This window comes from Euleptes europaea, chromosome 1 (genome assembly GCF_029931775.1).
Source record: "Euleptes europaea isolate rEulEur1 chromosome 1, rEulEur1.hap1, whole genome shotgun sequence".
Lineage (NCBI taxonomy): Eukaryota > Metazoa > Chordata > Lepidosauria > Squamata > Sphaerodactylidae > Euleptes > Euleptes europaea.
Genome location: NC_079312.1, coordinates 8,443,454 through 8,457,089, shown reverse-complemented (window position 1 = coordinate 8,457,089; position 13,636 = coordinate 8,443,454). Strand labels below are relative to the sequence as shown.

Below are 13,636 nucleotides of genomic sequence, written 5' to 3'. Positions count from 1 at the left end.
TTAAAACACAAAGTGCCAAAGCAGGATTACACTGGAACATTGAGAAGACAAAAGTAATGACAGTCGGGGAATTATCCAACTTTAAGATTGACCGTGAAGAAATGGAAATTGTTCCAAGATTTTCTATTCATTGGCTTCATCGTTAACCAAAAAGGAGATTAAAGCCAAGAAATCTGAAGGAGCCTGAGCCTGGGAAGGGCTGCCATGAAGGAGCTAGAAAATATCCATGAATGTAAGATTCTGTTGCTGGCAACCAAGATCAGGTTAGTGTTCCCTGTTACTATGTATGGGTGTGAAAGAAAGCTGACCATGAAGAAAGCTGATGGGAAGAAAGTAGATTTCTTTGAAATGTGGTGATGGAGGAGAGTTTATGGATATTACAGAGAAATGAGTAGCTACTTGTGATCAGTTAAAGAATATTAGATTGTCCACTTCTATATTAATCTACTTAGCCTAGAGTTGAGCTAAAAAATTGTTTTCATCTGGGCATCTTTGATATTATGTTTTAACTATCATGTTTTTCTCTTTCTTCTTCTCTCCCCACCCCCATATTTTTATTTACTTTCTAGCCTTCAAACAAATATTACCATGACTTCTCCCCTCCCTTTAATTTCTTTGAATCTGTCATTATGGGAATTGGTCCATACACACCTATATAATTAAGTGGATGGGAATGGGGTGTGCTGTACAGAACTCTGGCATCTTACCCTGAAGCAAAACAATTTTGGTCCTTGTTTAATTTGCTTTTTAAAGTTTGTTTCCCCCCCCCCTTCTCTACATGATACTTGGTTGTGGTTAAAGAATTGGGCATTGTAGATCTGATATTATTTTTAAGTGCTATGTGTGTGTGTGTGTGTGTGTGTGTGTGTGTGTATATATATATAAGTTTTCTATAGACCAGATCTAGAAGAAACTCCTACCCCCCTGCCTCTCTGCAGCCATGACCCCTTGCTCCCTCAGGCAGCTCTTTTTTGGCTCTGACCAAAGCGTCTCTCTCGAATGCGGACTCTCTCTCTCACCCACCCCTCTCTTCTCTCTGCTTTGGGAATTGTATTGCATCCCCCCCATATCTCCCCCCTCCAAAGCCCCTTTGAGCTTCCCAGATCCTTCCTAGTCATTCAAGCAGCAGACTCTGACATTCAGAGGTGACATTTACAAAGGAAGGAGGGCAGGAAATGGCTGTCTCCCCCCAAACCATAGGGCTCTCTTTGCAAATCGCATGGGTGGTGGTGTTCTGGCCACAACCTGGGCCAAGATGTTCCCAGTTCCCTTCATTTTTGGCACTGCACTTCCCATCCTGAACCAGCTGGACAATTCTGAGGCTCTGCGCTTCATTTTCGGAGGAGAGATGTCTGCCTCAGAGGGGCAGATAAAGGGATGGAAGGACACATCCACAGGGGCTTAGGTCGTTCTCTTCTCCTCCATTTCATCCTCAAAACAACCCTGTGAACTGGGTTAGACCGGGAGGTTGTGGCTGGCCCATGGCCACCCAGTAAGCTTCTATAGTAGAGGTGGGATTTGAACCTGGTCTCCCTGCCCCTAGTCTGGCATTCTTACCACTACATCACACTGGGTAGGATAGCTCAGAGATGCTGTTAACCACCACCCCTTTGCCCAATACTCTGCATCTCTGCTGTCTTCCTGGAGGAGAACTGCCTGCCGCCCAGGGCATTCGATCTCCACCAGGAGGGAGGCAGAGAGAATCTAACAGGTGGTGGGGTGGTGGGGGGGGTGGTGGCATGGCTCAGGGGTAGAGCATCTGCTTCATAGGCAGAAGGTCCCAGGTCCCTGGACAGCCACTGCCAGTCAGAGCAGTGGACCGATGGTCTGATTCAGTAGAAAGCAGCTTCATCTCGGTCTGCACCCAGGCCACTCTGTATAGTCGGAGGTCTGACCTTCCTTATACATCCATTCCCCTCTCCTCCTTGACATGCTTCTCCCCGTCCTCTGCTCATCCATGGGGGAGGGGGGTGATGCCTCCCTGACCCCAGGGCAGGAAAAGGGGAAATGGCTGCCATTTGAGCAGGTCCAGGGGGGGTTGAAGGGGGCAGCCACCCAGGCGTGGTGGAGAGCTTGAGGTTCACAGCAAAGCAGGTCTAGGAGAGATCAGAGAAAAGAGGGAGAGGCCTCCCAAATGCTCCGTGATGGTGCAGGAAAGCAGGGGGGGAAGACTGCTTCTCAAAAGCCTCACACCTGGAACACCCTATCCCCTGCATGGAAAAGGCCTGGCACACCTGCCTCCCCTTCTCAGTGACAAAACGGCACCACGCTGATATGGAGGAGGTGGAAAGTTTCCTCCAAGACTCTCCCTTGCTGCGCCTGCGGTTCTGTTTCGGGTGACTCATCCGAGAACCAAGAAGAGCCACAGTCCGGGTTCCCCACCCACCGCCCCTCTTCTTCCCAGCCCCCTTCGAGCTCCCTGCAGCCCACCGCTTCCCCTCCCTCCCTCCGCCTCTCCTTCGTCGACCTGCCTCTAGGCAGCCTGCAGCCCCGCCCAGCCTCCAAAGGCGCTGAACAAAGAGGCCACGAGGCTCCTCCTGGGGCAGGATGGGGCGAGGAGAAGGTGTGGGGGGAAGGTCTTTTTCACCCCCCTGCTCCGTCCCCCCTCCTTTCTCTCCGCCTGGGGTCTTGCATTGCAGCCCCCGGCCCCTATTTCCCCTCCTCCGCCCCATATTCCCCTTTTGCTCACCAGCTTCCCTCCCAGCCATTCAAGCAGAAGCCCTGGGGAATCAGAGGCGTCTGCAGCCAGGCGAGAGTATTAAACCCACCTCCCACCCCCCATTTGCCTCTCTAGGACTGACTCCCCCTGGCTCTCTCAATGTAACCCTTAGAGAGCATTTCTGGGGATTCAGCGCAGAAAATGCAAACAGGGGGGGTTACCACACTTTGTATTCCCAGCGATGTATTAAGAGTTTGAAAACGTTATAAAAAACATCGCTTTCAAAGGGTTTTTGGATACCAAATGGTTATTTATACCAAATATAAATGGTTGGAAGACATCTTCACAGCCAAAGGGGCCAAACACAGTGCGAACAGTATTTTTTATAACATTTTCAGACTCTTAATACATCGCTGGGAATACAAGTGCGGTAACAGCCTTTGAATGGAAAAGCACCCCATCCGTTTAATTTACACCTGAATGATTTTGGACCGGTGCTGCAGGATATCTCTGTCCATGCGCCTTGCTTAGAAGGTCATCCTGCATTGATATATATGCTGATGGCCTGGTCTTGCTCTCTAGGACACAGATTGGCTACAGTGAGCTATAAAGGCGGTGAAGACTGAGCCCTAGTCTTGTACCAGTGGAGTAACCAAACCACTGTATTAGGCCGGGAAACTCAACAACCTTAAAGCTCAAAAAAGGTTTATTAATAGAAAAAGATTCAAAAGTAGATTAAAACACAAGTTACATAGTCAAATGGGCAAACTGGCAAAGAAAACAATAAAGTCTAGCTGGCCACATTATACTTACTAAGTTGTTACATTGTTGCTGATCTTCATAGCTATAAGGATGTTGTTTCAAGCAACAGAGTGACATTCTGAAATTGAATAGCGGTTGCCAGGTCCTTCTTTGTCACCGGTGGGAGGTTTTTGGGGCAAAGCCTGAGGAGGGAGGAGTTTGGGGAGGGACTTCAATGCCATAGTCCAATGGCCAAAGCAGCCATTTTCTCCTGGTGAACTGATCTCTATTGTCTGGAGATCAGTTGCATTAGCAGGAAATCTCCAGCTAGTACCTGGAGGTCGGCAACCCTAGAAATTGAAGCTTAAAGAAAGAGTGACCACCATAAGGCATAGCCAGAGTTGTGGAAAAGTGGACCAGGGTCAGATGACGCACAACTCCCAATCAAGGTGGACTCGAAGGAGAAGTCTCTAGATGGTTTTAGCCAGTTTGAGCTGGAATTATGTTCTCAGGAGAGAAGAGTGCTCTCATCCCCCTCCCATCTTCCCACACATGTGCTGGTTCAACTGATTCGGATGGTATGAGCTAGTGACCTTGACGGCTCTGCCCATTGGCGTAACAACCTGCAGGTGTTTGTGAGAATAGAGTGAGCTAGGCCTTATGGAAAATTATTGAGTGCTAAATACTAAACAGGAGCCCCAAGGCACAGAGTGGTAAGCTGCAGTGCTGCAATGAAAAGCTCTCCTCACGACCTGAGTTCGATCCCAACGGAAGTCGGTTTCAGGTAGCCGGCTCAAGGTTAACTCAGCCTTCCCTCCTTCTGAGGTCGGTCAAATGAGTACCCAGCTTGCTGGGGTGAAGGGAGGATGACTGGGGAAGGCACTGGCAAACCACCCCGTAAACGAAGTCTGCCTAGGAAATGTCGGGATGTGATGTCACCCCATGGGTCAGGAATGACCCAGTGCTTGCACAGGGGGCCTTTACCTTTAAATTCTAAACACACAAAATGGAGAATAGTGATGTGGCAAAAAACAAATTGGTTCTTCTGTCTTCTAGGGTTTTGAAGGCAAGAGACGTTCAGAGGTGGTTTCCCATTGCTGCCTCCATGTCACAACCCTGGAAATCCTTGGTCTCCCATCCAAATACTTAGAACCACAGAGTTGGAAGAGACCGCCAGGGTCATCTAGTCCAAGCCCCTGCACAATGTAAGACATTGTCAACTTCCTCCCCCACCCAACGCCAGTGACCCTACTCCATGCCCAAAACATGGCAAAAAACAAACAAACAAACAAAAAACCTCCAGGATCCCTGGGCAATCTGGCCTGGAGGAAAATTGCTTCCTGACCCCTAAGTGGCAATCAGATCCTGGCCGTGTAAGAAAGGGCCACGAGAACCAAATACTGACACAACCCTTCCTGCTCTCCCTCTCATCATCTGCCTAAGTTCACAGAATCAGCATTGCTGACAGATGGCCATCTAGGCTCTGCTTCAAAACCTACAAAGAAGGAGAGCCCACCACCTCCCCAGGAAGCCTGTTGCAATGAGGAGCCGCTTTTTACTTGCCAGGGTCAAGGCTGAGAGTGTGTGACTGGCCCAAGGTCACACAGCAAGTTTCCAAGGGAGAGTGGGAATTCGAACCTGGGTTTCTCAGCTCCTAGTCTGACATCTTAACCCCTACACCACACTGGCTCCCATGGGATCTTATTTACCTGTGTGTTAAGTGGCGTCAAGTCCCTTCTGACTTATAGTGACCCTATGAATTAATTACCTCCAAAGTGTCCTATTGAAAATAGCCTTGCCCAGGTCTTTTACTGAGTCAATCCATCTCATGTTGGGTCTTCCCCTTTTCCTGCCTCCATGCCAATAAAAGTTTCAGTGACTCATTTCCACACATAAGCTTTTACTAAAGCATTGGCCGGGGAGTGAGGGTGAGAGACAAAACCAACTAAACAAACAAACAAATAAAATACAGTAGTCAAAAAGGGCAAGAGTCCAGTAGCACCTTAAAGACTAACAAAAATATTTTCTGGTAGGGTATGAGCTTTCGTGAGCCACAGCTCACTTCTTCAGATACAGCTAGAATGTGAATCCATCGGTCTTTAAATAGAGGAACAGTATGTAAATGTGAATAGCAGGCTTGATGGGATTAGGTGTGATATGCAGAAGAGTCTGTGATGTCCAGGGGAGAGATGGGTGTGGAGAAATCAGTATTGGTAATGGGCCATGAATGCAAGGTCTTTATTCAGCCCAGGTAAATGCATTGACTTTAGTTTGAATATCAACTGTAATTCAGCAGTTTCTCTTTCCAATCTCCCTTTAAAATTCCTTTGTAAGAGAACTGCTACTCTTAAATCTGCAACAATGTCCTGGAAGGTTGAAATGTTCACCCACTGGTTTTTGAATATTGTGGTTTCTGATGTCAGACTTATGTCCATTTAATCTTTGTCTAAGAGACTGACCTGTTTGTAGAGAGGACACAAGATCTCTGGTGTGTTTGGATTTGCTTTGGGTTAACGTTTGGATTTGTGATAATGTTTAAAAGACCAGAGTCTAACCTGTTGGAACCATCTTCTTCTGGGGTCTCAGGGGACCTGGGATGAGGTCATATTCAAGGATTCTTGTTAAGCCCAGCAATTCAAGCTTTCTCTGAAACAAAAGGGAGCCACCAGAGATGTGTTTTGAGCCCTTGCAGCTTAACATGGTTTTGGTGGGAGGGGACAAAGTTTCTGGAGGCCAAGAGGAGGGAGCTAAGGGGACAAAATTCCCAGGGCCCAATTCAGCTGGAGGACCCCTGAAGCCAGTGTCACGGTGCATTCGGAATGCCTCTGATTCCCCCCCCCCCCCAATGCAGTTCTATAGCGCAGGGAAGGCACAGCTCAGTAAATAGGAGTTGCTCTGATTCTGCTGGCTTGGCCTTTCTGCAATGTTTATTAGGAAGCTGAGGGAAACCCTTGCTTATCAGATCCTGCTAAACCCATCAATCAAGCCAGCTTAGGAGCAAGGCGAGACTAGCCAGCACAGCTCATGGCCAATACAGTCATTGCCAGGATGCAGCCTCCTAACAAGGTATTTGTTTCCAGCAGACTGTTTCTCTCTTCTTTTCCTTCTATCTAGCTCTGTCATTTTCTCTGCCGAGCCAGATCTTGCAGAAGGGAAGCCCTGTGAGTGTGCTGTTGAAAAGGAAACCATTCCTCTTAAGTACTCTCCCTCGTTTCCACAATTTTCTTCTTCCTTCTTTTGTTCTCTTCCTTTTATGATATGCCTTCATTTCTCCCCCCCTCCTTTTAATTCCCCCCCTTATTTGTCAGTCTTGGTCTCAATTCCTTCTCATGTCTGGTTGGCAATTATCAGTGTACTCCTCATGATAGTACAGCAGCAAACCCTTGTTAATATTATGAACAGAAGAGGTGGTGGGGAGTTAATATGTCCCCACGATCTATCAAACTAGTAAAAGGATCATAGAATCATAGAATCATACAGTTGGAAGGGACCACCAGGGCCACCAAGTCCAACCCCCTGTACAATGCAGGAAATTCACAACTACCTCCCCCCTCCACACCCCTAGTGAACCGAAGATGGCCAAGATGCCCTCCCTCTCATCATCTGCCTAAGGTCACAGAATCAGCATTGCTGACAGATGGCTATCTAACCTCTTCTTAAAAACCTCCGGGGAAGGAGAGCTTACCACCTTCTGAGGAAGCCTGTTCCACTGAGGAACCGCTTTAACTGTTAGAAAATTCTTCCTAATGCCTAGACGGAAAATCTTTTAATTTCAACCTGTTGGTTCTGGTCCGACCTTCTCGAGCAGACCCCTCACCATTTTTGTTGCCCTTCTCTGGACCCGTTCCAGCTTGTCTACATCTTTCTTAAATTGTGGTGCCCAAAATTGAACACAGTTGTCTAGTTGAGGTCTAACCAGAGCAGAGAAAAGCGATACCATCATTTCGCGTGATCTGGACACTATACTTCTGTTGATGCAGCCCAAGACTGCATTTGCCTTTTTAGTTACAGCATCACACTGCTGACTCATGTTCAGTGTTTGGTCTACTAAGACCCCAAGATCCTTTTCACACACACTACTGCTAAAAGAAGTCTCCCCCATCCTATAATTATGCATTTGATTTTTCCTACCTAAATGCAGAACTTTACATTTGTCTTTGTTGAAGTGCATTTTATTAGTACTAGCCCATTCCTCCAGCCTGTCAAGATCATCCTGCATCTTGGCTTTGTCTTCTACCATATGTGCTACCCCTCCGAATTTAGTATCATCTGCAAATTTAATAAGCATCCCTTCTATTCCTTCATCCAAATCATTTATAAAGATGTTGGAACAACACAGGGCCCAACACAGATCCCTGAGGAACTCCACTAGTCACTTCTCTCCAAGTGGACGAGGAACCATTAACTAGCACTCTTTGGGTACGATCTGTCAACCAGTTGCAGGTCCATCTAACAATAATAGGATCTAACCCACATTTTCCCAATTTGTCAACTACAATACTATGTGGAACCTTATCAAAAGCCTTACTGAAATCTAGATAAACTATGTCTACAGCATTCCCCTGATCCAGCAAGGTAGTAACTTTCTCAAAAAAAGGAGATAAGATTAGTCTGACTTAACTTATTCTTGAGAAACCCATGCTGGCTCCTAGTGATCAGATCCATCCTTTCTAAATGCTCAAGGACTGACTGTTTGATGATTTGTTCGAACACTTTTCCTGGTATAGAAGTCAAGCTGATGGGTCGGTAGTTACCCGGATCCTCCTTTTTCCCCTTCTTGAAGATGGGGACAACATTTGCCCGCCTCCAATCTTCAGGCACCTCACCTGCTTGCCAAGACTTTTCAAAAATAATGGACAGAGGTTCCGAAATTACATCTGCAAGCTCTTTGAGTACCCTTGGGTGCAATTCATCTGGCCCAGAGGATTTTGTTTCATCTAAAGAAACCAGGTGTTTGTGCACTAACATGCTCCCCACCCTTTACATGTATGGTAATGGAATGTTAATGTGTATTAGTGGTTACACACATGGAATAGAAGTTCAAACTCCTTCTTCCCCCACCCCGGTTAGATTTAATTACATTTTAACACTACTGTTCAAGCAGAGGGTTGCTGTTGTATTGGTAGGACCTCTAATATCCCTCTGTAAGCACTACTTCACCACTGTAGACATTTAGCTTCATTTTATGAGAAATGAAATAATCTTTTCAGTCAGTTAAATCAATCCCAATGATCCAGCACTTCTCATCTAGCACCACAGCATAATCAATTTGCCTCTGCTTTTGTGTTAGCTAAAGGTACAAGGGTAAACTTAAATAGACTTCTTACTGATTTGCTTACTAAAAATTTATTGTCACCTGAGAGTTTTGTGAAGTACAGCCCACTTCATCAGATGTGTAGTATATTGCTACACATATATCTGCGTACGTAAAATTACAAAATTAGACACGACTTTGGATCATGGGCTTTGATGACTGTTGGTAGCCCTGCTTGACTCCTGCCATTGCGGCAAAAGAAAAGGAGCAGCTCTGTAGGTGTCAGATAGGCTCTCAGCCGGCCCCGGATAGAAACAAGATGGTTTCCCCCATGGACAAAATGGAGTCCTTTTGCATTCCATCCCTCCCCGTTTGCACCTGGTCTCCTACCCAAGATCTGCAGCTCAATGGAGACCCGCCCCGGTAATGGCTGATCTGATACCGGGTCCCGCAGAACAATGCTGGGAGCCCGGGAAGATCAGCCACTTAACACACGCATTTAAAACTGAATACTTTTGCTCAAGTCTTTACCGGTAGTTAGCTTCGGTATTGTGTCTTTGTTTCCAATAATCCAATCAACCCCATTGTATCCACCCTATATATGTTTCAATATTCCCCCATACCTGTATGCTAGCCTTAAGTCTTTTGACCTGCTGAAATCGCTGTGTTCTTCTGAAATAAACTTTTACCTCGCTGCATCGTCTGGAGGAAAGTTATTGCCAGGAACGCATTGACTTGCTGAGGCCCGACCGTAGGCAGACGCCAGCTGGAGACAGATCTCTCCAAAGGGGTTGGATTTAATTATTTAATTTGCAACCGCTCTATGGATGTGCACTGCACTTAGCTCTTGGGAATGTAAAAGCCTCATTAGCTGAACTCAGCTGCGGAATCCCCCACTAGATCTGTTCAAGACAAACACTTGGAGAAAGACTTACCTCTTGTAGCGCAATGAAATATTATTTGTCAGACATTAGATATTTGGTCAAATATTAGAGCTCAGACGTCAGATCTTTGCCCAGAACAAAGAGAGAATTTCTTGGAGTTAATGATTTTATTTAAACTAAAAATCCCACAAGTACAGAAAAAATGCATGTGATAAAAATCAGGTCTCGCAATATTTCTCAAACTTAGCTAAATATATAAGCATTACAATTCTCTAAGATTAACACAAATCAGGTTTTCCGCTGATTAGCAGAACAATATGAAAAATGGAAAGCCCGGCACACAAGATATATTCACCCAATGCAAGACCTTCTCTGACTGAAGGCCACGAGCCGGATTAGACCATTACATGCCACTTTTTATAGAGAAGGTGATGGTTACAAGAGAAGGAAGTCAGTCCACAGCCTTTTGCAGACAAACCCAGGTTTTGATCAGTCAATTTTCAGATAGGAAATATCCATCCAAAATTTTGAAACAAGCTTTCCACAGAGCCTCCATCACCCCAAGATCATCTTTGTTAAGACCCAAGGCAAAAAAACAAAAACAAAATAATGATAGGATGGCTATACCTTAATATAGAATAGTGTCTACAACAGAGTCAAGAGTATAATATAAAAATATTTTTATCAGGTACTTTTATCAGATATTTTATCAGGTACTTTTTAAAAATACTTTTTATCAGGTATCCCAAGGTGTAGCTTTCCCCCTCTCTTTACTTTCAAACGATACAGAAACCTTAAGGATATGCTGGGCAATAGCAAATTAAAAGACCCTACTATTAGGATAACAACTATTGATGGGAGGGCATTGCTAAAAGGGAACTTCCCATGTGAACATTGTTGTTTGTGCTTATTCTGTTAGAAGACTTTTCAGAATCCAACTAGAGACAGGATTTTTTATATTAATTCTTTTGTCAATTGTAACTCCAGTGGCATAATATATGTAGTACAATGTCCAACCAATTTGATATATGTAGCCATGTCTACAAGACCAGTTACAAGCCAGAGTGTTGTAGTGGTTAAGAGCGGTGGCTTGGAGCAGTGGACTCTGACCTGGAGAACAGGGTTTGATTCCCCACTACTCCACATGAGCGGCGGAGGCTAATCTAATCTGGTGACGTGGATTTGTTTCCCTCCTCCCTCACATGAAGCCAGCTGGGTGACCTTGGGTTAGTCACGGCTCTTAGAGCTGTCTAACCCCACCTACCTCACAGGGTGTCAGTTGAGGGGAGAGGAAGGGAAGGTGATTGTAAGCCAGTTTGAGTCTGCCTTAAGTGGTAGAGAAAGTCAGCATATAGAAACCAACTCTTCTTCTGGTGGTGGTGAACTCCGCCTCACAAGCAGTCTTTAAGCAGAGGCTGGATAAATACTTGTCAGGGATGCTCTAGGCCAGGGGTGGGGAATGTCCGACCCACGTACCATTTAAGGCCCGCAAAGTCGTTTGGTCAAAGCAAACATCTAGAGAGCAGCAAATCCAAGGCAAAACCTCCCATGCACAAACGGACGTTTCTCTGTAGCAACAGGAAACGAGTCAAACAGCTTTGCTCAGGTTGCTTCTTGCGCTCTCAGCCCACTTCCCCTCTTAAGGTGGCCCGGCTGCTGGCCACCCAGTACGCCTGCCGTGCTTCGGCAGGTCGGCCTTAAAGAAACCTCCTTACCTCTTTCCACACCGAGCAGCAAGCCTTCAGAGGTGCCACTTTGTAAGGGAGCTCCTGAAATCTCTTGCGCACCAGGCAGGGGGAGGGGGTGTAAAGAAAGCGCCGGGGAAACAGCCGCTGCCACTGGGGGACACTTGCTGCACCTGCAGCCAGCAAACCTGTATCCTAAAACTGGATGGACGCCTGCCTCCCCTTCCCATGCAGAGGGGAACCACTGTCTGCTCACCGGCAGGTCTCCCGCCCTGATACTACAGCAATTTTCAGAGGTCAATAGATCAAAGCTTCCACTCTCAGGAATTCTCTTGCATCAACTAACGTGGTATCATCTTCCTGTTTTGAGAGGCATACTTAGTCCTAGAGGTCTACATCTGCTAATTACTGCCACATCTCTGCATACTGCAATTACTTGCCTGCTGTAAATAAATATAGTAAATATAGCAGGCTAATTTTTAAGTTGATAATTTTTATGGCCCTCAAATGATGTTATAAATATCCAAATGGCCCTTGGCAGAAAAAAAGGTTCCCCACCCCTGCTCTAGGCTGAACCTGCATTGAGCAAGGGGTTGGATTAGATGGCCTATATGGCCCCTTACAACTCTATGATTCTTACGGTGAGGATTTGTGAGCACAGGAGCTTTATTAGAACTAGGAAGATGACATCACTGTTCATCATTTCACCACCTGCACTAATACTGAAAAAGACCTTCGCTTCTGGATTGTGGAACAATCTCAACAACAGAAACTTTAAAGAAGAGGGAAATTTAGGATCTACACTCTTGGTACTCTTGCACCAAAGGGTTTGAATGAGGAAATTGATTGGCTTTTCATTGATTTTTTGTTTTCTGTGTTAACTCAGTAATTCAAGGGTGCACTGCTGTTTGTTTTATTTAATTATTTATTTGATTTTAAAAAAATTGTTCAGCTACAGGGCTAACAGTACGTTCCTGAGCTTTTGGCAGCCGGGGACAGCGTGGAGGCGCCATTGCACCACCTCCACACTGGTTTCCCAGCTGCCAAAAATATTTTAAAAGCCTTAAAAGGCTTTTTACATTTTAAATGGGGCTTTTTCCCCCATAGAGAAAGGTGAGGCTGTGCCAGCAAAAAAGCTGGCGCAGCCTCACTCCTCCCCACCAGGATATCCAGGGATGAAAAAGGAGAGGAAGCTGCCTACAGGCAGCTCCTCCTCCCGGAACACCCCCGGGGACACCATAATGCCCCCCAGAACGCCAGGTGGGAGGCTGGTGGAAGGCCTCGCTGGCATCCTGGGATGGTGCTTCCACAGAAATATTTTAACAACACTCCCAGGGTGTATTCTTATACATTCCTAAATCTAGCATAACAACAACAACTTGGATTGTAAGTAGCCATAAAATTCTTAATGAATGAAAAATGTTTTAAAAGTTAAAATGCTTTTAACTTATTTCTGTATTTTTTTAAAAAAAATTCAGATGTCATATAGTGCATATCTAGGCTGACACTAAATAAATGATCATACTGTAAAGATTTTCAGTTTCTGGTGCTAGTTTGACAGTCGCTAACAGCTTGTGCTCTGCTAAGTGATTTTACTCTTTTTAGTTTTATCTTAATTTGTTTGGGTTAATTTTTGCCTGTAAGATAAAAGCTGCAGGCTTGTTTTCTTTTCCCTCAAATGACTGTCCTTTGAGTCTAATTGTTTAGTTTAGCTTTTATTTATTTTTTCCATTTTCCCCACCCATCCCCATCACGTGGATTTTTCCAGCCAGGGCTCAACAGTCTTTTTCTTCATTATCTCTATATCCCTGGTGTATTGCATTGCTTTTCTGTGTGAAGCCATATTCCTCCCCTCAGGGGAATGTAGAAGGGTGGACAGATACCTATCTATACTGCAAGTTTACCACTACCAATTAGTATGCCAGTGAGAATCTGAAATGTAGCAATTTTGAAAAGGCCAGTATGACACATCGCTATAGATAAAATGTATAAAAGCTGAGGGAACAACTCAGGGACTGAAACTTCAGTCCAGGCTGATACAGTGAAGAAGAGCTCTGCATTTTGATCAGAGAGAGGTCCCATCCTCTGTCATCCTTCAGGGTTCTGACAACTGAAGAGATGTAAGTATATTATTCTCTTGCACTGACTCTTCTGTAGATATGATTTTCTCCTGCAGACTACTTTGGTGGTGGTGAAAAGTGCTGTCAAGCCACAGCTGACTTATGGCAACCTCATAAGGGGTTCAAGGGAAGAAAAATTCAGAGGCAGTTTGCCACTGAGTGCCTCTGCGTAGCAACCCTAGACTTTCTGAGTTGTCTCCCATCCAAATACAAACCAGGGCTGATCTTGCTTGGCTTCCAAGATCTGATGAGACTCTGCTATCCTAGGGCATCCAGGAGAGAACATAGCTACT

The 13,636-nt window shown here is 45.4% G+C and overlaps 1 protein-coding gene across 1 annotated transcript in view; it reads right to left on the bottom strand.

The window, feature by feature from the left end:
• The window catches only part of LOC130482533 (zinc finger protein 420-like), a 30,988-nt gene extending 18,474 nt beyond the window's left edge, over positions 1-12,514 (bottom strand). Inside the window, exons 1-3 of the mRNA XM_056855326.1 lie at positions 12,385-12,514; positions 11,254-11,396; positions 5,956-6,046 (exon numbers count right to left, since the gene is read on the bottom strand). Coding sequence (XP_056711304.1) covers positions 5,956-6,046; positions 11,254-11,396; positions 12,385-12,514 — 364 coding nt within the window. The remainder of the gene's footprint in view (positions 1-5,955; positions 6,047-11,253; positions 11,397-12,384) is intronic.
• Positions 12,515-13,636: the final 1,122 nt, after the last annotated feature.